General features: G+C 34.2%; 2 protein-coding genes across 2 annotated transcripts; both read right to left on the minus strand.

Moving 5' to 3' along the window:
* Positions 1–816: 816 nt before the first annotated feature.
* On the minus strand, positions 817–1,755 carry LOC141559892 (olfactory receptor 52E4-like). Its single transcript, XM_074297547.1, has one exon. The coding sequence runs from the start codon at positions 1,753–1,755 to the stop codon at positions 817–819; it is 939 nt and encodes a 312-aa protein (XP_074153648.1).
* Positions 1,756–20,980: 19,225 nt separating this feature from the next.
* On the minus strand, positions 20,981–21,916 carry LOC141559893 (olfactory receptor 52E2-like). Its single transcript, XM_074297548.1, has one exon. It carries the CDS (start codon positions 21,914–21,916, stop codon positions 20,981–20,983), a length of 936 nt encoding a protein of 311 aa, XP_074153649.1.
* Between the last annotated feature and the right edge of the window lie 1,009 nt (positions 21,917–22,925).

Below are 22,925 nucleotides of genomic sequence, written 5' to 3' on the forward strand. Positions count from 1 at the left end.
AAATAATCATTCTTCATTCATGTTCAAAAGTGCTTATTGAAATGTTTTAGGTTTAAAATACTATAACTTGAAGGGCAAAAGTAGGAAGAGAATTCAGTTTTCTCACATCTATAAAGATGGCACCAAGGAAATAGTTATGTTCTAGACATGAGGGTAGATAGTTTTGATAGAACTAACAACCAGGCTTCAGGTAACTCTGAGACTAGTTTCTTAAGCCAGGTCTAGCAGAATGATACCAAATCATTGTGTGAAATATATTACCTACCCAATTTGGTACATTTGTGACAATTATACTAAGAATATATTAGTTTTTTTTTTTTGCTGAAGAGGGGAAGAGGTCATCATGGGACAAATTTATATTTTTGAGATTCTTTCACTCCCAAAGTCCTTAAAGTGGTGTTAACAATAATTAGAGCAATTTTTGTCCATCCCAGAGATGCGTTAATCTCTAGTAACAGAAGAAATATTTTTGCCTCAAACTAGAAATTTAACCATAAGAGAGGAAGCCAATTATTCCTGGATCCATTGAAAGATTTAGTGATACTCTTGATTAATATTAAAAATGAGGACTTTTTCTTACACAATGGAAGTATCAAGCAAAATGGGCATAAATAGGAAGACACAGAAGAGAAAGGTACAGAAGATGAATCATTGAAATAATGGAGGAGTATAGTAAGAGAGGAACAACTCACTTAATTTGTCTTCTAATGCTGAGTTTTTGGTCTATTATATTTTTGAAAAACATGTTTCATAAAGTGAGCTGCTATCATTCTGAGGAATGATTCCACTAAATCTCCCTCATTCTCAGAATTGTTATTATTCATTCTGAACAAATACCCGTAGCACCCGCTCCCGGATCTGTTTAGTCCTGACTCCATAAATGACAGGATTAAGGGCTGGTGGGATGACCACATAGAGATTGGCCAGGAGGATGTGGATGTAGCGGGGAACATTACGACCAAATCGATGGGTCATGAAGGAGAAAAATGCAGGTGTATAGAAGGCTAGGATGACACAGACATGGGAGCCACAGGTACTTAGGGCCTTCAGTCGTGCATCCCGGGAGGGGAGGCGGAAGACAGCTCGGAGTATCTGGACATAGGAAAGGGCAATGACGATTAAGTCAAAGATGAGGGCAGCAATGGTGAATAAGCCATAAATTATGTTTACTCTGATGCTAGCACAGGCCAGGCGAGCAATGCCCATATGCTCACAGTAGGTATGTGGGATGATATAATGTCCACAGTATGGCAACCTCTTAAGGAGTGGAGAGAAAGGAATGACAAGAAGAACTGGCCTCCCAACCACCACTGAAGCCATGATGGCCACCACCTTGTTAGTGAGGATCGTTGTATATCTCAGTGGGTAACAGATAGCCACAAAACGATCAATAGCCATGGCTAACAATACCACTGATTCCATTCCAGTGTAGGTGTGAATGAAAAACATTTGGATGAGACATCCTTCAAAGCTGATTTCCCTGAGGTTGAACCAAAAGATGCCCAGCATCTTAGGGATAGTAGATGTGGATAGTCCTAGATCAATAAAAGATAGAAGAGCCAAGAAATAAAACATTGGCTGGTGAAGGCTCTGTTCTGTCTTGATCACAAGCATAATGGTGATGTTGCCCACAACTGCAGTCAGATACACAATAAAAAAAGGGAAAGCAATCCAAATGTGGTAAACTTCTAGCCCTGGGATGCCCAGCAGCAGGAAAAATGCAGGAATAGAACTCGTTTCATTGGAAGATGACATCCTGACCAAGGGTCATGGCAGATGATGGATGCACCACAATTTTTCACAATCTTGACATGAAGAAAAGGGAAGGTATGATCCACTCTGCACCTAATCAATTCCATTTGGAGATTAGTGAAATCCCAAGTCATCTATCTCAAAAGAATACTTCTAGAGGTAGCCAGAAGACAAGGGGAAATCTCAGGGTCACAGAGGAAATTTTGGTCATGGTTTAATGGAAGAATCATTATGATTTTTGTATCATGAATTCTTTGGGCAGTTTGGTGAGATCTATTTTCAGAATAATCTTTTTTTTTTAAATACATAAAGTAAAACACATAGGATTGTCCAAAGAAAGATAATTATATTATATCAATCAGATCTTTTAAGTCTTTTAATCCCCAGGTAAAGAAATCTTGGTGTAATAGATGCCCAATATTTGCCAAGCATTGATGACTTTTGTCCACTCAACTCATTTAAAGAGAATCTGGGGACTATAACAGCTACTTCTATTGACACAGATATGATGATTGTGACAAATGCTATCACAAATCCTTCCTTGAATATCTTTCCCAACTCAGTGAATGGTCCTTTCTGTTTTTACACAATACAAGCCTTCTATAATGTGGGAGAAGATTAAAGTCATAAAAGTTCAGAGCTTGAGCATCTTCCAGTTTAACCTGTATTTGAAGGGAATCTCTATCTACTATACTCTCAACTTATGGTCATCAAGCTTTCACTTATCTAAATTCGGGAATCAGAAGCTCTTAATCTCAGAAGACAGTTCATTCTCTCTTTGCATAGCTGTAATTGTCAGAAATTATTCCAAATCCTAAACCGAAGTTTCCTTTCCATTAACTCCTGCTTATAGGGTGCTGTCCTTTTGTCTAGAAGTAAACACAATAATCTTTATCCTCTTTCACAAGATACTTTCCCCACATATCTAAGACAATTTACACATACTCCTGAGTCTTCTATTCTACAATCGAAACATTTCTATGATCTATCTGTCCTATAAATAAGCAATTGATAAATGTTAACCAGTTGAGTACAAGTGATCTTTGTACTTTCCAAGTATTCCCTTCTTCTGGAAACTCTTACTTTTATTAGTTGGTTTGCTCCATAAACTTTATTTTAAAGTTTAAGGCCATATTAGCATTTATGTGTCTCCAGACTGCATTTTTCTACAATATCTCTACCCTGTGTTCCTTCATTTCTATTCAACTCGCCCCCTTCTAGGTCCCTTTTCTGTGCTGCCTTCTCCAACTAAAATATAAGCTCCTTGAGTTCAAAGATTTTCATTTTTACCTATGTTTGTACTCCCAGTGAGGTGGTTGACAAAAATGCACATTCAGGTGTGTTATAGTGAACTACTTCCTAATCACTAGAAGTATCTAAAATTGGGAAAGGCTACTGCAGAAAAGAGTGGTTTCTCTTTTCATCAGAAACTGATCTATCTATCGTCTGAGGTCACTTCTAATTTTGAATCTGAATTATCTGATTCTGTGGAATGGAGTGCCCTTCATCAGAATTTCTGAACCCCTTTTCACTAGAAGTATTTAAATGGAGAAGAGACAATAAGCATTTATATAGCACTTATGTGCTAGGCATTATGCTAAGCACATTACAAAAATTATTTGATTCCTACAACAACTTTTCAAGGTAGATGCTATTATTATTCCCATTTCACACTTGATGGAACTGAGGCAAACAGTGATTAAAATGACTTGTCCAAGATCATGCAGCTAGTGTCTGAAGCCATATTTTAACTCTGTTCTTCCTAATTATGGACCCAGTTCTCTATCTACTACATCACCTAACTACTAGCAAAGGTTAGATAGAATCTAGAAAATATTCTTTTCTTAGGTGAAAGTTGGATCCAGTGGCTTCTGAAGTCCCTTTTAACTTTAACATTTTATGGTTATAAGCAAAGGGTTTTTCAAGTTTTTGATACATAAGAATATGGAAGGAAAGCATATTTGTTTTATATGTCCTTTAATCTTGCTCTGAATTTTATATTCTCTTTTTAAACTGTTGCTAAGTATCATTCAATCACTCTATCCATGCCAGTTGCCACTCTATGTGACTTATGGTTTTAAAAATTTCCCTGGGACACTAAGACATTAAATGACTTTTCGAGATTCAAACAGTCTATATGTGTCAGAGATTGGACAATAACTTAGTTTTTCCTAATTTTGGAGTCAATTCTCTAGCCAGCAAACAAAATTGAATCTCAAATTTTCTTCAGATGATCCTTATGATATCCATGTTGTTTCATCACCCTATTCATTCTCTTTTGAGAACTACTGGTTGTCAGTGTCCTTTTTAAAATGTAATGATCCAAACTAAACATATTAATACAAATAGTTTTTATCCAAGACATAATAGAATAAGACCATTTTCTTGCTCATTCTTGATGCTATGGCTCTCAATTTAGAATGAATATCATAATAGCCCTAGGGGGAAAACCTACAACTTAAATGATGTTTTAATGTCTTCAAAGTATGTTTGTCTTATGTATGCCTTTGAACACTGTTACAAAGTTAACATTACAGATATTATTAGCCTCATTATATGTATAATTACCTTAAAACTAAAAAGTTATGTGATTTTCCTAGAGCTACACAGCTAGTAAGAATCTGCAGAAGCATTTGAAAGAAAATTTTTCTGACTTAAAATGCAGAGCTCTATCCACTATATTAAATTGTCATGTAACATCTCTTTGTTTATAAATTTATTTTTAATTCATTTGAATTTTTAATAAGTAGATTTTTATCTTTAGAAAAAAAGCTGGAAGCTTGTTATTTATTTCAATTCTTCATGTTACACACATAAACACAGAGGGCAAGTATAGTTGTCCTACACAAATAATATAAATGATTGTTCACTTGGTAACAGGTAAAAGAACCAAAGACATTGACATATATAATACTGCTTTTGCAAATATAAAATATACTCTGGTCAGGATCACATACCTATGCCCAAGAGAATCAACCAAGTTATTGTATCACTTATCAAAGGAGGAAAAAACAATCTAGTTTACTATTTTCAGGAAGTCCCCACCAAGGGGACTAAGAGGAGAATATTGTTGAGCATGCAAGGCAAAATTCTGGAGCAAACATGGAAGGGGGTGTCTATATATTGGCTTGATATATTAGATCTACTGAAAAAAAAGAGGAAAAGAAAATGAGCAGAGACTATATCTGTAACTGAGGAAGGTCTCCTTAACAATTGCTCTAAGACAACTATTCAGATCCAAGACTCATAGACACTACAAAGGATCAGAGAGTTTTCAAAAAATATCAGTGTAGAAGAACATACCTTGAGATCAAAACATACTTTCTCATCCTGAGAATATATTCCTTCTTTTACTCTGCCTTATAAAATGCTTAGTTTATTTTGGCCTTTCTTGATTTGCCTTCTATCTATCTAGTAATTATTAACCCTCTTTTTAATTTGATAAATTATTTTTCTATAAATATATGTTGTTCTTCAGTATATATAATCACCCCTCACCCTCCTCCTAGCTGAGAGTAAACTTCTTGTGTTTGTTTCCATCATATCCCTAGTGTTTTAATAAATACCAGGCATAAATTAACCACTTAACTTTTTAATTAAATTGAATTTCTTCTTACAGTTGTATCTCCTTTCTTAACTACCATTGCTTGGTCTTCATTCTCTAAATAAGTCTGTTTCCCTTATTCTGTGTAAGCTATTGAGCACCATTTTTGTTTGAGTTTGAGCTCCCTTCTTGGTGCATCATTTATTATGTTAATGCCCATGAATACAGGAAGGGCAGTTTGGTTTAGTGGAAAAAAATGGAAGACAGGGTATCTACATTCTCAGCCTAAATTTAATATAAACTTACTGTGTGGCTTTAAAAAGATGGCTTCATCTTTTTAAATCATATTCACTGTTTTTGCTCTTTTGTAAAATGGAGGTGCTGAATTTTTTTCAACCATGATTACTATTCACTAATTCACTTTTCTCTTCCAAAATAAAAGCCTTTCCTTATAACCGAATAAGTATATCATATACTCAGTTTGGATTTTTCCTCCATATCTTTTCATAATTTAACTATATAAGTCCCTCCAATCTAGCAATTGTGAAACCAAAAATATAATAAAGTAAAATAAGTGAACATGTCAGTAATGCATTTCTAAAATGTATGTTATGCTAGAGCTCTAGCCCATCCTATTTCTATCACAATATAGAAGCCATACTTTATCTTCAAACATTTGAAGATCTGCTTCATCACTTTTGATAACTATTAAGTACATAAATTTAAAACATTTGAATGAAAAGATATTTTAATTATTTTAAGATCTTGTTATATGAGTAGGCATATTTCAGGTGAATTTCATCAGTAATATCACTATTGCTATCACCATCATTTTTATTATCTTTGGCACAAATGTCAGCTAAGAATTGAAAAATCATGATCTTATATTTCTCCACATTTTTAATGTACAAATAAAGCTAGTTGCTTTGACTTCTTTGGGTGAAACAAATGTCAGTGAAATGCCTCAGTCATTAAGGAGTGGAAGGCAGAAAAGAGGGGGGAGGGAGGAGATAAAGTAAATTACATAGTAATGGTGATACAGGAGAGAAAGATATTTTTCAGGAGTCTTGGGCAGGGAATCTAAGCCTAGAACTAAGCAAATTGAAACTTGAAACGAAAGAGACTCGGGGAATATTGTAGAGAAAGGAGCTCAGACTTAGAATGCACAGAACTCAGTTTGCTGAACAGAGTTATCTAGAACCAAAACTCTGTAAATTATTTCTGTGCTCTGATCCGGTCACATTATTCTTTATTATAACTATTGTGTGCTTGTAATTGCCTGCCTGAATAGATTTAATTTGCCTTGATAGGGCTCCTAGCTTGTCTTGAAGTAATTTCACTATACTCCAAATGTTTAACTTAAGAGCTTGTCAACAGAAGAATTGATTCCAGTTCACCATTGAAGGTGCTCCCAACAAACCTATTGTTGTAGATGTTAAAGATATTATCATTATTACCATTTTACAGATGAGAGCACTGATACTGAAAAGGTAGATCACACATATAGAAAGTGTGAGCAACATAGATGCAAAAGTAACATTACTAATCATTATCCTACGTCTACATGGGCTCTCTACTATTCCGCACCCTTCCCCTTGGAGCAAACTCACTGACTTCAGCTGAGGTCCCAGATCCTCTCTCAAAGACTGAGCACTATATTCCCACTCAACATTCATATGAGCTCATCTTGTCCTCCCTCACCTAAAGAAGCAGAGCTTATTCTAGACTTGCTAACCCCAGTGGTCTGGTCACATATGGTAAACTCTCCAGGGAGTGGTTAGACTTGAGGTCATAATCACACAGTTATGAGACTTTTAAAATAAAATTTGGACACAGAGGCACAGGAATTCCCTCAATTTATCCACAAGGGAGAAGAGCTTCTATAGCTGTTGAAAGTATCACTCTTTCCACTTCCATGGCTATAACCTCAAGGATCTGAATTTTTCTTGTCATTCACCTTAACTCCTTAGCTTCCATATTGCTACAATCACCAATTGGTAGTAATTACACAGACATATGAAGCAATAGATAGAATTTGTCATTGCAAATAATTTGCTCACTAGGAATGAAAAGAGGTTCTATGAAAGACATATTATTTTTTTTTCTTTTGAACTCTTCAGTAAAGATAGTATGGGTATATTTGTATGGGCAGTAGAGGTCTTGTCCTACCAGGAATCATAGAATTATTGTAGGTTGATTCTTGGAAAGGACCAGATGCTAGGAAAGATCTGGTGTGCTACTTCTGGTATGCTACCCTTAACCTACATGGAAGAGGGAGGATTCACCTACCATGTATTTACCATGTATTTCAAGTGCTAAGAATCAGCTTTATTGAATCACCCCCACTACCTAACTTCTTTCCATTTTGACTAATTATCACTATAGAATTCAATGTATATACAATAACAAGAATCCATCTGTTAAGAACCTAGAGGAATATCTGATGTCTACATTAGATTTCAGTCTATGGTTAGGAAAGTTAATGATCTAGATTAATATAGGGGAAAATTATCCTTAAAACACAGAAATCTGACTTTCAAAGTAGAAAGTATACGAAAATAAAATATAGTGGGGTGGAAAGAACTTTAAATCCCCTTTACTGTCTAGTTCAGGATGTCAAATATGTGCACAATTAATAATATGAATAATAAAATGATTGACAGCCTGGAGAGTGTATAAGCTTTAATGAGGCTCTGTGAAAATATCTATTGGAGAGGAATCAAACCTATTAAAGTGATAGAACCTAGGTCTTTTCTTTTTCTATTTCCTTCTCTTCCTCTATTTTATCTTTTCTCTCACCTAATACTTCTCCCTCCAGATTATCTACTTCATACCCCCTTTTACCCTTTCTCTCTCTCTCTTTCTCCCTCACTTTTCTTTTCTTATTCATAGAATCACTAAATATGAATTAAAAGGAAAATCAGAAGTCTTGAAGTAAAGAATAATATAACTTGTATATAACTCTTCAAATTCCTGAAAACAGTTATCATGCTCCTCCCTTTTTTCTCTTCTCCATTCTAAATATCCCTAAATTCTTTCAGCTGATTTTCATATGAAGTCATCTTTCTCCGAACCCTCTCCAGACTGCATGTGATCTAACTAAAAATTACCACACCTAGAGCTAGACTTAAAACACTGATATTTTTTTTTTGGGGGGGGGGAACAGAGTTTAGCAGAACCATCACTTCTTCAATCCTGAATATCATTTAGTCATTTTCAGTATTGTCTGTCTCTTCTCTCCTTCATTTGGGGTTTTCTTGGCAAAGACACTGGAATGGTTGCCAATCCTTCTCTAACTCATTTAACCAATAAAGAAAGAGAGGCAAACAGAGTTAGGTATCTTGACCAGAATTATACAGCTGTAAGTATCTGAGGTCAAATTTGAACTCTGCTCTTCCTGATTCAGGCCTTGTTCTCTATCCACTGTGCCATCTAGCATCCTCTACTAATCAGTGCACTGTAAAATCAAACTGAGTTTGCAGTTCACTTTAATCCTCAAATCTTTATTAGACAAATTGCTATCTAATCATGCCTCTTTCCTCTTATCCTGCTGAAGTTGATTTTTTAAAAACTTACCTGGAAGAATTTTAATTAAACCCAATTAATACTAATCTTGTTCCATTTGACCTAATTTTCTAGTCTGCCAATTATTTTGGGGGGCCTATGAATCTATGTTTCATGAGGCTATTTATTCCTCTAAGCTTTGTTCCACCTGCAACTTTGATAAGCATAGAAATCACTGATACAAAGATTAATAGACCATGTCCAAACTTTGAACCCTGAGGAAATTCATCAGAAACTTCATCCCAGGTAGAGAAGAACAATTAATTTCTATTTTACTGAGACCTTCATTTGACCATTTCCAAATCTTTTCATTAATAGTTGGTGGCACATTTGACAGAATGACAAATCTAGGGTTAGAAAGGCCCAAGGTTGTTAAAGATAGCCTCAGACATTTGACAGTTTTATGACCTTGGGCAAATCAGCCAACCTTTGTTTGCCTTAGTTTCTTCATTTGTAAAATGAATATAGTGGTTTTACCTACTATACAGGATTGTTGTGAGAATCAAATTAGATGATATTTGCAAAGTGTTTAGCATAATACTGAGCACAAGAGAAAATTTTATTGTTATTATTATTGCTCTATAATCTAGTTCATATATAACTTTTGTACATGAAGTGTGTGAGACATGAGTAAATTTTTAAAATTAAAATATAGTTAAATTAGAAATATAACAATATATTATCTGGTAGTCTAACAACATATCAATAAGGAAAATTAATTTCACCTGACCTTACAATGAAGCCTTTCTATTTCTTTATAATAGCTGCTGCCTTTTGGCCAAAGGAATTGCTCAAGATCACACATTTTATTTAGTTCCTAAGATAACTTTGTTCACAAATCCTCTACTTCCTGAGACAGTGAATATTCACAAACATTCCTTTTAAAAATATGCCTCCCAAGTTTACCAGTAGTGACAGTCATCTATCTACCTATGGTTTATAAAAGATCAGCTTTAACTCTCTTGATATCTATTTACCAATTTTTTTCTTCCTCCTCTTTTTCTTCTCTCATAATGAGAAGTGGCCTCTAATCCTCTACTTATCTAGTTATCTAAAATCTCTCAAAGCCCATTTCTCATCACTTAACAATTGCATATATCTATTTCCTCATCCTACTATATTTATCTCCCTTTCTTCTTTTTAATTTACTTCTTTTTCCTCTTCATTTCTTTTCAGCCATCCTTTTTGTTCTTTTCCTCTTCTATAATATTCTCCACCTTTTCTACTTCTTTTTCCTTTTTCTTCTTCTTCACTGATCCTACTCTTTTACATCATTCTCCTTCTCTTTCTCCTCCCTGAAGGCCCTTAGTTGTTATAAGAAGGAAAAGTCAGGAAGCAGAATCTGGTTTATTTTATACTTGTCTTCCTGTTTTCTGATTGGTCTCAAGCCAACCTAAAGCAACTTGATCTAATTCATGGTGTATTGCCATTGGAAGCAGATGAACAGCTCAAACATGCATTAGATTCAATGTTACCTAAACTATCATCTAATTAATAGTGTTTTTGACATGGATGTAATAATCATTGTACAACACAGCACTTTTGTTATATAGGTTATTCATTGATTTCAAAGTGCTTGATGGATCAATTTAACAATAAGTATTTATTAAAATTTTATACCAAACTCTATACCAGGCTCTAAGGATGTAAAAAAATAATTATAAAAATAGGTTCTTCAAGGAACTTATAATCATTTTTTAAAACTACACTAAAATTCACATATAAACATAGAAATCATATTTAAGAGAATTTTGAGTTAGGAATGAGAAAATACTGGAAGCTGATAAGAACAGCAAAAGCCTCATGTAAAAGAAGGAGATGACATTTAAACTGAACTTTGAAGGAAACTTCAAAATACAAGAGATAGAAGAAAGAAGGAAGTACATTTGAAGCATAAGATACAGCTCATTCAAAATCAAGATGATAAGAGAAAATAATATGTGTGAAGAAGACCAATAAGGTCTATATAAGTGCAAAATAAAAGGAGAAGTGAGAAATTTGACAACTTATTGGATATATGAGGTGAGCCATTATGACTTTTTTTCTATCTTCTTGCTAAAACCCCTCAAACACTCTAAGGAGATTTTGTCTTTTACAGTAAAGGAAATTTTCAGGACTTTAGAGTGCAAAATTTACCTCTTGTCCTCTGCCTCTCACTCAAAGAGCCTTTACTGCTCCTTTCTGTACCTAAAGAGCATTAAATTCTGAGAATGAAGATTCAAATTTTAGTTCTGACCCAGTAATTAGTCAAGTCTTTCTCATCTCTAGGCCTCATGATGCTCATCTATAAAATGAGGGAGGTGGCCTAAATCAAGGATGCATATGTATGTGTATGTGTGATGAAGACCTTTGGTGGTATGGTGAAGTCTATAGACTTCACCATACCACCAAAGGTCTTCAATATTTTGCAAAATCAATATTTTAATTGCTTAAAATAAAATCCAAAGGATTGCAAAAGAAACCTGTTATATTGAAATCTATCCATCTCTCTCCTTCTCTCTCACCCTCTCCCTCTCCCTTTCCCTCCCTCCCTCCCTCCCTCCCTCCCTCTCTCTCTCTTTCTCTATCTCTTTTTCTCTCTCTGTATATAAATACATCTGCTTTTTCTACTGAAAATCGTTTTGGCAACTGACTCGCTCTCTTTCTGTTTTCTTTTGCAATCCTTTGGACTTTATTTTAAGCAATTTTATGCAACACTTTTCCTCCCGTTGGGTTTCTCTGGTCTGTAATATAGAATAACCAGGAAACTACATCCTTATTAATTCAGAAAATATATTTATAATGTATGGAGATTGTGTAAAAGAATCCCTTTAGCATGGAGACTATGATGTCAGGAAGATACTCAGTCTTAGTTGATTCAAATCAGACTGAGTGTGGACATTTTCTACTGTTCGTCCTCTACTTTAGATATCTAGTCTGATTGAGGATATATAGGTATATATAATAGAGAAGGGATAAAATAGGTAAGGGATAAAATGAATAATTTTAATAAAATAAAATTTTAAAGTTTTCCCCCCAACAAAATCAATGTCTTCAAAAGCACTAATTTATGATTGGTGGAAAAAGGGGGGAAATATTTCTAGCAAATTTCTGTGATAACCAAGATAGAGTATATAAAGGAGTGATACAAAAAAAAAGTCATTATCCAATATAAAATTGGTCAACAGATATGTATGGGGAATTTCCAAGGGAATAAATCTAAACCATCAATAGCTCTCTTTCTCCACTTAAATGCATGTACCTATATGTGTGCATGCAAATTTACATGCATACATGTTAGGATTACAAAGTGAGAACTCAGGTTGTCTGGGCAATTCTCTAGCTCAGAATTCACACCTTTAGTTCTGGCCTTTAGAGGGAGTTTACACCTTAGAACTTCTGAGGAGGAGTTTACATATTTAAAGGAGTTTACACCTTTAAAAGGAGTTCTGAAAAGGAGTTTACACAACCTTTAAAAAGAGAAAGTTCATTGATTGAAGTATTTTCTCACAAGCCCCATTGAGTTCTCACTACAATCTCTGCTAGGATATAAGAGGAGGGCAGGAGGGCAAGGAGTTAGTCTAGTCTGGGACAGAGTTGGGATGGCAGGCTGGAAGGATAACTTAGATTCGACCGGACCTTTACACATACATATACATACATATATATATATATATATATATATATATATATACATATATACATATATACATGCATACATTATACCAATCATAAAAAATATAAGCACATTACACATTAATGAAATCTACTGTAATCACATATTTACATATGCCACATATAATAAATTAAAATATTAATATATGTACACCAGTAATATGTTTTCAGATTTCTTGATATGAGAATATATTTTACTTGACTATATATATATGCGTGTGTGTTTATATATGTATATTTGTTAAAAGAGTTATTTTTTTTTCCTTTTCAGAGGGAAAGAAGAATGTAAGGCAGAGAAAATACTTGATAATTTTAATAATACTTTAAAAATAAAAATACTAGCTAATTGTCTTCTTGTCTGGGTGACAGTCTTAAAACTCAAAAAAAATATCGATCTGTGTTGCCACTGATATGTCTTTAGCCAAAGAGATGTAAATAGCAGGTTGGGCAAGGGATCTCTCTCTCTTCCCACCAGTCTACCATGAAACCTCTCACTGGCTACATCACCTACCAAAAAATCTTGAATTACATGGAACAAAACAATATGATTCAGTGGAAAGAATACTAGATTTGATATCAAAGAACAAGAACCCAAATACCAGCTCTGATGTCTAGTGTTTATATTACAATTTGAAAAGTCTTTTGAGGGCCCAATGTTTCTTGCAAAATGAGGGCTTTGAACTAAATTATCTCAGTTCTAACAGAATTATATGCCATGAAAGGCACTGAGGTACATAGTAAGTAGAGTACTAGGCTTATAGTCAAGCAGATTCAGATTTGAATTCTTTCTCAGACACCAGAAAAATAACCCTGAAGGAAATCTCTTAAATACTGTGCTTCCAGTTCCTTATTTATTTGAGGAAGGTAATAATATTTCTTTCCTAAGGTTGTTGCCAGGCTCAAAAAAGAAAATGGATTGAAAGAAAATGGTCAACCTTTAAGTGCCATGAAAATTTTAGCTATTAATCATAACTATCATTTCCTTTTGGGATCACTGTAGAAATTAAACAAGATACTTAAAGAACTTTAATAACCTTAAATTGCTATTCCCTCGTATAATATTATTATCATTTTATGCATACATCAGTTTTTAGGATTCTCAGAACTTTTTTCTCTGATGGATTCGTGGTTCAAGGTTCCTTGTCTTCTTGTTTCTTTCCTCATTATTAATTATATCACATTCACCAGTCCTAGGCCTTTACCAATTTATGCTCCCCATGTTCAATCTTCATAATGTCAAAATGTGTCACTACCTATTAGAACTTATTTTTCCATGTTTATTGTCAGTGTTAGGATGTAACCAGATCATGGTCCCCATCTATATTTCTCACTTTTAATAGTAGATGACCAAAATTAACTCGCTTTATGCTACCATCAAGTTTCATTATATGAAATAATAGTTTCATTGCCTTCTGCTCTGGTCACAAAAAAACCTGCAGTCCTCCATACACTCACGGGCATTTTATGTTCAAAACTGATGGACATTCAAAAAGAAGGTGATTAGCACAATATGAGCAGACTAGAAACCATAACATGTAAAGAACAATTGATGAAGACTAGAATGGTTAGTTTACAGAAAATAAAACAAAGACATGGTATGTGTCTTCTGATTCTTTTATAAAAAACAACTATATTGCAAAATAAAGAACATTTTGTCTGTTTTGCTCAAAGTGTAGAAATATTGGAAGTTAAAGGGAAGGAGATAATGCTTTTTAAATTAATTTTATAATTATACATTTTTTGACAGTATATATGCATGAGTAATTTTTTATAACATTATCCCTTATATTCATTTTTCCAGATTTCCCTCTCCCTCCCTCCACTCCCTCCCCCAGATGACAGGCAATTTCATACATTTTATATGTGTTACAGTATAACCTAGATATAATATATGTGTGTAAATTCAATTTTCTTGTTGCACATTAAGTATTGGATTCCAAAGGTATAAGTAACCTGGGTAGATAGACAGTAGTGCTAATATTTTACATTCACTTCCCAGTGTTCCTTCTCTGGGTGTAGTTGTTTCTGTGCATCATTGATCAGCTGGAAGTGAGTTGGATCTTCTTTATGTTGAAGATATCCACTTCCATCAGAACACATCTTCATACAGTATCATTGTTGAAGTGTATAGTGATCTTCTGGTTCTGCTCATTTCACTCAGCATCAGTTCATGTAAGTCTCTCCAAGCCTTTCTGAATTTATCCTGCTGGTCATTTCTTACAGAGCAATAATATTCCACATCCTTCATATACCATAATTTACCCAACCATTCTCCAATTGATGGACATCCATTCATCTTCCAGTTTCGAGACACTACGAAAAGAGCTGTCATAAACATTTTGGCACATACAGGTCCCTTTCCGCTCTTTAGTATTTCTTTGGCATATAAGCCCAGTAGTAGCACTGCTGGATCAAAGGGTATGCACAGTTTGATAACTTTTTGGGCATAGTTCCAGATTGCTCTCCAGAATGGTTGTATTCTTTCACAACTCCACCAACAATATATTAGTGTCCCAGTTTTCCCACAGCCCCTCCAACATTCATCATTATTTGTTCCTGTCATCTTAGCCGATCTGACAGGTGTGTAGTGATGAGATAATGCTTTTTATCAATTATTAAATTAGAAACCATGGGACACAAGAAAAAAGTGGGGAAATATCATTAACACATATCAGAAATGAATAAATGGATAATGAATGAAGGAATGAAAAAGCATTTTTAAAGTTTTTACTGTGTGCCAATTTCCAGGGATATAACATGAAAAATGTTATAACAAGTCCCTATTCTCACCAACCTCACACTCTATTTGAGGAAACAACACATATGTGAATATTTTGCTATACCAATGGTTTAATTATCCAAATATATTGGAGAGACAAGCAAGAGAAGCTGAAAAGTGATTTTAGTTAACTAGTATGCCACAATCTGATCTGACAATTATGTCAATTATGTTGATCTGAAAGTCTTCTTTGATCCCCATTTTAACCCCTATGACCTGCTCCACTATGAAGATTACCTTCAACAAATTTCCTTTGGACATAAATTTGTGGATGGATTCTCTTCCTTGTTCTAGTATCAATACTACATAAAACCAATCAATTGGTAAGAATTGACTATCAAATTATAGGAAATAACTGATTAATTCTGATAACAACATATTAGTGACTAATTAACTCTTCTCATTTAACAGTAGATAGATCAAAAAAAAGTACTAATTTGTTCCTTCCAAGATTTCCTTTATCATTTTTGTTGCTACCTCTACATGGCACCATTTTGGGAACATAATCCTTAGGAACTGTCTGGATATGAAGACATTAGTCCTCAGGGCACACATCCACCCTTTAGGCTCTAGTTTCTGCTGGAATTTATTTAACTCATTATTTTGTATTGATCTCTTCCCTTTATAAATCAGATCCAACCTCCCACTAAGGTTTTGATTGATCAGTCAGAAATCTCCAAATGAAATAATTTAATAACTATCCTCAATGAGCATCTAAACAAAGGTTCCCACATTCCATCAAGTTTATGTGATCAAAGTCACAAACATGACAATGAGGATTCCTACACTTTCCTTAAAGAAATAACTTCAAAGCCTCAGTCTTTAGCCATATTGAAAAGGAAGATGCCCACAGTTTCCTTAGAGAAAAAAAAATCAAAGCTTCATTCTTTAACTATGTTAATTGGATCAGTATAATTTTAGTCTTCTATCTTATCAAAATATTTATTCAATTCATCTAAATAGAACTACATGGCACAATAGAGAGGGAAATGAATTTGAAATCATATGCTGCCTTATACTTTCTAACTGAGTGACCATGAGAAAGTTGACTTCTCTACTCCATAGCTCTTCATCTATAAAAGGAAGAGATTGAACTAGATAGATTTTAAGATACCTTCCAACTCAATGTCTGATCCTGTAAATTAGCTCATATCTTTTATTCTCAGTAACGGAAATAATAGTGTTGATTTTTATCTCAAAGTTTGTAAGCAAAGAACTCTAGTATAAACCTTTAAAAACTATACTGAGTTGATCTACATTTAACTTCTCTACCTGCAAACATTTTTTTTCTAATAAGGTTTTGAGTCCTTTGAATACAGGTACCTGACTTTCTCATTTTGAAATCTTAACACCAACTACTTTGATTTGGGCAAAGAATTGCTACAAGAGTCCTTAGACCCTGTTTCTCAGTTTGATGAATAATCCATATTGACTAGTTGAAGCTTGAGCCTCAGATTGCCTTACTTTACAGGCTTTTTCTTTGTCAACTGATCTCTTCTGTGTTATGCCAGAAAGCAGAGAACACTTCTTTAGAATTAATCCACAAGTTTTTGTGGCAATTAAAATGTGGGATCAACTGGATTCTCCTTTGAGCTGTCCCTTGATTCTCCAAGAAAGATAAAGGGGTGAAAGAAATTTAAAGTCTTCTTAGAATAATCCAATAATCTGGACTTGAGGTTCTTTAAGTGTTTATTTCCTATTAGGTCTCCCAGACTAACAGTTCTGTGTTCCTATTCTAATTTCTTTTCTTTCTAAAATTTTTCATATTGATCTAAATCCTAATATTGCATTCTCATTGGTAAGAACCTGAATTGATCCATTTTTCTTAAAATTATCAGCAAAATGAATTGGTTGGATTAGATGATCTCTTGATCAGGATCTAAATTTATGATATACAAGATGATCTTAACTGTCTTCCACTCTGCTTCTTCTTGATAGTCCTAACCACTCTAGTATCAAGTAGCTTCAATGCTCTTCCTTGCCTGACTATTAGACTCTTTCTCATGTTTAAACTTAGTTGCTTTTCTAGAAATAGGCCAAAAAATATGGCTTGCCTCAACTCAAGGACAACCCGAGTGTCTAGGTAGTGTGCATTTTGATTTTCCAACAGGCAAAAGGAGGTCAGAGAATCTGGGATCCAAAGGCATTCATTCATTGAGGGAATTAAGTTTTAAAAAAAGAAAGAAATGTTATGAAAAGAGACAAATTATGTTTAAAGATATAATGTATCATATATCTAATTTTTTCTTAGTGTTTGTTCTTAATTTCATTTTTGCTTTCTTAATTCCATATTATTCATTCATGACAAATTTATGACTACTTTTGCAACATGATGAGTCTCTAGTGAGAGGCAAAAAGTAAAAATAGATAATAAACCTCAGAAAAGTTCTACAATTTTTAGTCCATGGGCACTGTGGTGGTGAAAGAGTCTGAGATTTGAAGTCTGACCTGAGTCTGAATTTCAGTTTTGCCACATATTAGTTGTTGACCCTGGATAAGTAAGTATACTTCTCTCCAAATCCATTTTCTTATCTATAAGAGTAACATTAATTAGCAGGGAAGAAAGTGATTAGTAAACTTCAAAGGTATAGAAAACAAAGCTCAGACCTATAAGTTTATTGGTAGAAGATAGAAGTAACTCTTTGAAATTAAAAAAAAAAACAAAACCTCTTTATCAATTCAGTTCAGCACTTTCACAACACTTTATTGTATGAGAAAGTGTCCTAGATAACAGAGGTTAATTGAGTGGCCCAGACTCTCACAAGTTCAGCATGTCAGACACTCAGGTTTTCCTTTCTTTGAGGACAACTTCCTGTTTATTATCCTGATGCAACTTTTTAAATCTTAAAAGACTCTAGAAATAGTAGTTACTATTATCATTTGCAGTAAGTAGGTTGATTGGACTTTTTAAAAATTTTGTTTTCATTTTCAAGTCTTACAGAATGACTATTGTGACACGTGAATAAATGTAGAATGTTGTTCTCTGATAGAAGCCAACTACATTATGAGTTAGGAGGCCAAGTCCTGGTCTCTCTATTGCCTCTAAGAGGACATGAAGCTGAATTAATTCTTTCCCCTATCTGGGTCTCAGTTTTTTTACCTTTCTGTAAAGGATTGGACAAGGTAATCTCAGGAGTGTAATCTAGAGATCACATTCTATAACTATGATTAGTGATAATGCTCCTTAAGCAATGAAAAGGACTGGAATCAGTGTCATTCTCTCTAAAATGAATAAGGCTTTGAGCCCCTTGAATCCTTTCTGACCTTCCTTCTTTCCACTCTTAAACTTTTGTTTGCATATTTCAAAAAGCTATTCCATCTCTTCCATTTCCATAGGACTCCAGATATATAGTTATAAGGAACATTAGAGATCAGCTATTTATCTAGTCCAACAGTCTCATTTTGCAAATAAAGAAATTGAAATTGAAAGAGGGTAAGTAATTTAAGATCACTCATCCAAATTACATGAGTAATAAAAAAGCCATAATTTCATCCCAAGTCATATAACTCTAAATCTACAAGTCTTTGTACAAAACCACATCTATCTGTTTTAGTCTATTTTTATTTCTATTGGTACATTTCTACATATCACTTTTTATCTCCCTCACCAATTTTATGTTGCTGCTATTATATTGTTATTTCCATGTTAACAAGGGGGTATAAAATAATAAAAAATGATTTTCCATATTGGATATATTAAAGTTGGTATTAGGAGACCTGATCCATAGAAGAGAAGAAGGATGAAATCAGGGACATATCTATCCTTAGTGTGGTCAAGAAGCTAGAAATATGTCCCTGGAATGAACAGACATAATCAAGAACAGTCTCTTGGCATTATCTTATCATTTGTGAATAATCTTTTGTTTTTTTCTCTATTAATTAAATATAACCTCAACTTTTAGACATTAGAGATAGCTTCTAGCCTATATTATGGGCAGATCAGGTATCACAGATACCGTCCAACAATATTTGGAACTAAGTTATTTGGTAAACATCAATCAGCTCATTTAAATATTCCTGGTACTCAAAGCAGTATTCATCACATACAACCATATGATCTTGGGCACAGCACATTGGAAGCCAAAGATTTTTTTTTAATTACCACCCTGTTGTGCTCTAACAAAAAATATTCAGCAATAGTGGTAGAATAAATGGAAATAATACTGTTTGGTAAGAGATAAAAACAAATTGGCTATAATTACATGGCAATTGAAGGCTAAAAGAGAAAGAAAAGAAACAATTGTTAATGACAACAAAGGGAGAAAAAAGAAAAGGAAAAATGTGAGAATCAGAGTTCTCAGGATCAAAGAAAGATAACTTGAATCTCTATATACTTTCTTCCTGAAATCTTTCAATATTCATAGCATAAAGAGCTGGGGATGAAGTATATGTTCATTTAAAGGATAATCAGTAGGTATAATATAGCACATGAAAACACTGGATGGTATCAAGCCATATGAAATGATGAATACACAGAATAAATATAAACTTAAGGAAATTTCCTTCGTCCTAGTCATATTAAAAGCTAGAGAACACAATGTTCTTTTAAACAAAATTTTTTTACACTATTTCTTCCCACTAACACTTTCCCTTTTTATTTAACCATAAAGGACCAATCCCTGTAATGCAATCATGGAAAGAAGTATGGAAGGAGTAAAGAAGAAAAGGATTGAAGAGAAGAGAGGAAGGAAGGGGAGAAGATGAGGGGAAAAAGAAGGGATGAAGGAGGAAAAAAGGGAAGGGAGAATGGAAAAAGGAGAAAAGGAAGAAAGGAAGGAAGGAAGAAAAAACAGTGACTTAGAGAAAACTTAACTTTGTGCCAGGCAGTATGCTGAGTATTTAACTTTTTGTGTTTATTCTCTCTATATTTCTTTTTAATATATTTATATAGATACTTGTTTTCTCCCCTATTAAAAGTATCCTCCTTGCCAGTGAAGATTGTTTTATTATTACTTTTGTATCCCCGCTGCCTACTTAATAAATTCTTATTGATTTGTTGGTTATATTTCTATTGCATGTTAAAGCTTCAGAAAGTAATATCCTCACATTAAACAAGAATGGTAAGTGTTACAAGTGTTATTATTTTACAGATGAGGAAACTGAGGAAGAATTAAGTTAAATGAGGCCAGGGATATATAACCAGTACATACTGAAAGTCAGAACTTGAACCTCGTTCTTTTGAGTCTAAGATTAAAGTTCTCCTTATTATACTGTGGTCTCCAAAAGGTAGAAAAAGAGATGTACAAAACAAATGCTTTTTTATATTTCTGTGATTGCTTTTTTTGTGAGTAGTATATCTTAATATCTAAATTACATTGTCTCCTGTAATTTTTGTCATCTTAGCAAATCATTTATTACATTCAGTATGTGCTATTGTATTGTTAAATAATTATTATGAATATTAAAAATGGTATGTGAACGAGTTGTATTCCCAAGTTTGAAGCCAAAGTAGAGAGCCATAAAACTCAGGTGCTAAATGCAAAAACAAAAAGAAAAAAGTTATACTTAACACATTCCCACAGAAAGGCATATGTACATGAACTAGGAGACCCAGTGATGATGGAACCTCCTGAAGCGATGGGAAGGAGTTCTAGGAAGAATATATTCCAAATGAATATCTTTATTCATGACCCAACAAAATCTCTTGGATAGCAAAAAGATTCAGTCAGGATAACTTGCCCCACAGCTTATTTTTGTGAGAACATCTTTAGCACCCGTTCCCGGATCTGCTTGGTCCTGACACCATAGATTACTGGGTTGAGCATTGGTGGGACCACAACATACAGATTAGCCAGGAGGATGTGGATGTAACGGGGAACATTCCGACCAAAGCGATGGGTCATGAAGGAGAAGAGGGCTGGGGAATAAAAAGCCAAGATCACACACACATGGGAGCCACAGGTACTCAGAGCCTTGAGACGAGCATCCAGGGATGGAAGACGAAAGACAGCTTGTAGGATGTGGCCATAAGATATAGCAATGGCTACAATGTCAAATACCAAGTAAGAAATGGCATACAGACCATAGATAATGTTGATCCTGATGCTTGCACAAGCCAGACGGGCCAGGCCCATGTGTTCACAGTAGGTATGAGGAATGATGCTGTGCCCACAGAAAGGCAGACGCAGGATCAAGAACACAAAAGGAAAGACTGTAAGGAGAGGTCTCATCAGCACTCCAACACCAATTGCAGCCACCACTTTGTTAGTGAGAATGATGCTATAGCGAAGTGGGTTGCAGATAGCCACATAGCGGTCATAAGCCATGGCCAGGAGTACAGCTGATTCCATCCCAGTAAAGTTGTGAATGAATAACATCTGTGTCAGACAGGCCCCAAAAATGATCTCCCTCAAGTTGAACCAGAAGATTCCCAGCATTTTAGGGATAGTAGCTGTTGACAGACCCAGATCAATAGTGGCCAACATGGCCAAGAAATAGTACATCGGCTGGTGGAGACTTTTCTCAGTTTGAATCACAAACAGTATGATGATATTTCCTACCAGTGCAATCAGGTACACTATGCAAAAAGGGAAGCCAATCCATGTATGCAAATATTCTAAACCTGGAATGCCTAGCAACAAGAAGGAGGAAGGATGAAACTGGGTATCATTGTATATGGCCATCTTGCCTGTGTATAGGTGTGTTTATGTTCATCTCAAGTGCTCACTTTAAATATGGGAGCCCAGTGGGACACTGCTTTATTTGGTGGTCCTGCAGAGACACAAATAGATGGTAACTTTTTTTTTCTATTTCATTTGCTAAATACAGGAAATCTCCCAAGCATGAGTCTATGTGCTGAAATAGATTAAAAGGAAAATATAAATATCACATTTCCAAAATGTGGAAATGGCTATTATGAATTAATGCTCTAAGACCAGACATAGTAATTAATATATATTAATATACTTAATAAATGATTCTTGTTAGACTGGAGAATAGAGGTAATTCAAAATAATGACAATTTTTTAAGAAAAAAAAACAATTCTATATAAACAAATTATCTCTTATCAACTTTATCATCCCAAGTAAATTCAATTTTATCCACAATATCTATAATTATTTACCTACTAACATAAGAATATAAATCAATGAATGAATAGATGTATGTATGGATGAATAGATCAGTAGATGTAATAAAGAACCTCAAGAGAGTTTACTATCTAAATGTGAAAGAACTACAAATTAAAAAAAGCTAAATATCTATGGAAATGTTACTGCAATATAACTTTTGATAGGTCCATATGAAAATCTGGAAAATTATAATTTTACCTGAGGAAATCAAAAAAAGCTCGAGTAGGTCAAATATGAGTTGGATTTTGAAGGAAGAGGCATATATAATGGAAACTAAATTGGGGAGGTCATTTGAGGCTTGAGGATGGTAATGAATAAAGACAAGGAAAGAAAAAAGATAAGAAAGAGGAATGGAGAGTAGTTCAATTGGCCTGTAATGTAAAGTATGTTAAATAATAATATAAGTATGGAAATGTTAACCTTCTGCCTACTTTCCTCCTGCTCATTCTCATTATCATTTCATTATCCTTATCCTTTTCTTCTTCCATACAAAAGGCAAGAAAGAATGTCATTCAAATTCTATATCTCATACTATGTTGTAATGGAGAAATTAATTACTCT

This window comes from Sminthopsis crassicaudata, chromosome 3 (assembly GCF_048593235.1).
Source record: "Sminthopsis crassicaudata isolate SCR6 chromosome 3, ASM4859323v1, whole genome shotgun sequence".
Lineage (NCBI taxonomy): Eukaryota > Metazoa > Chordata > Mammalia > Dasyuromorphia > Dasyuridae > Sminthopsis > Sminthopsis crassicaudata.

Excerpts from the sequence above, each read along its gene's own strand:
- LOC141559893 (XM_074297548.1), bottom strand. The coding sequence starts at position 21,916 with ATGGCCATATACAATGATACCCAGTTTCATCCTTCCTCCTTCTTGTTG.
- LOC141559892 (XM_074297547.1), bottom strand. The coding sequence starts at position 1,755 with ATGTCATCTTCCAATGAAACGAGTTCTATTCCTGCATTTTTCCTGCTG.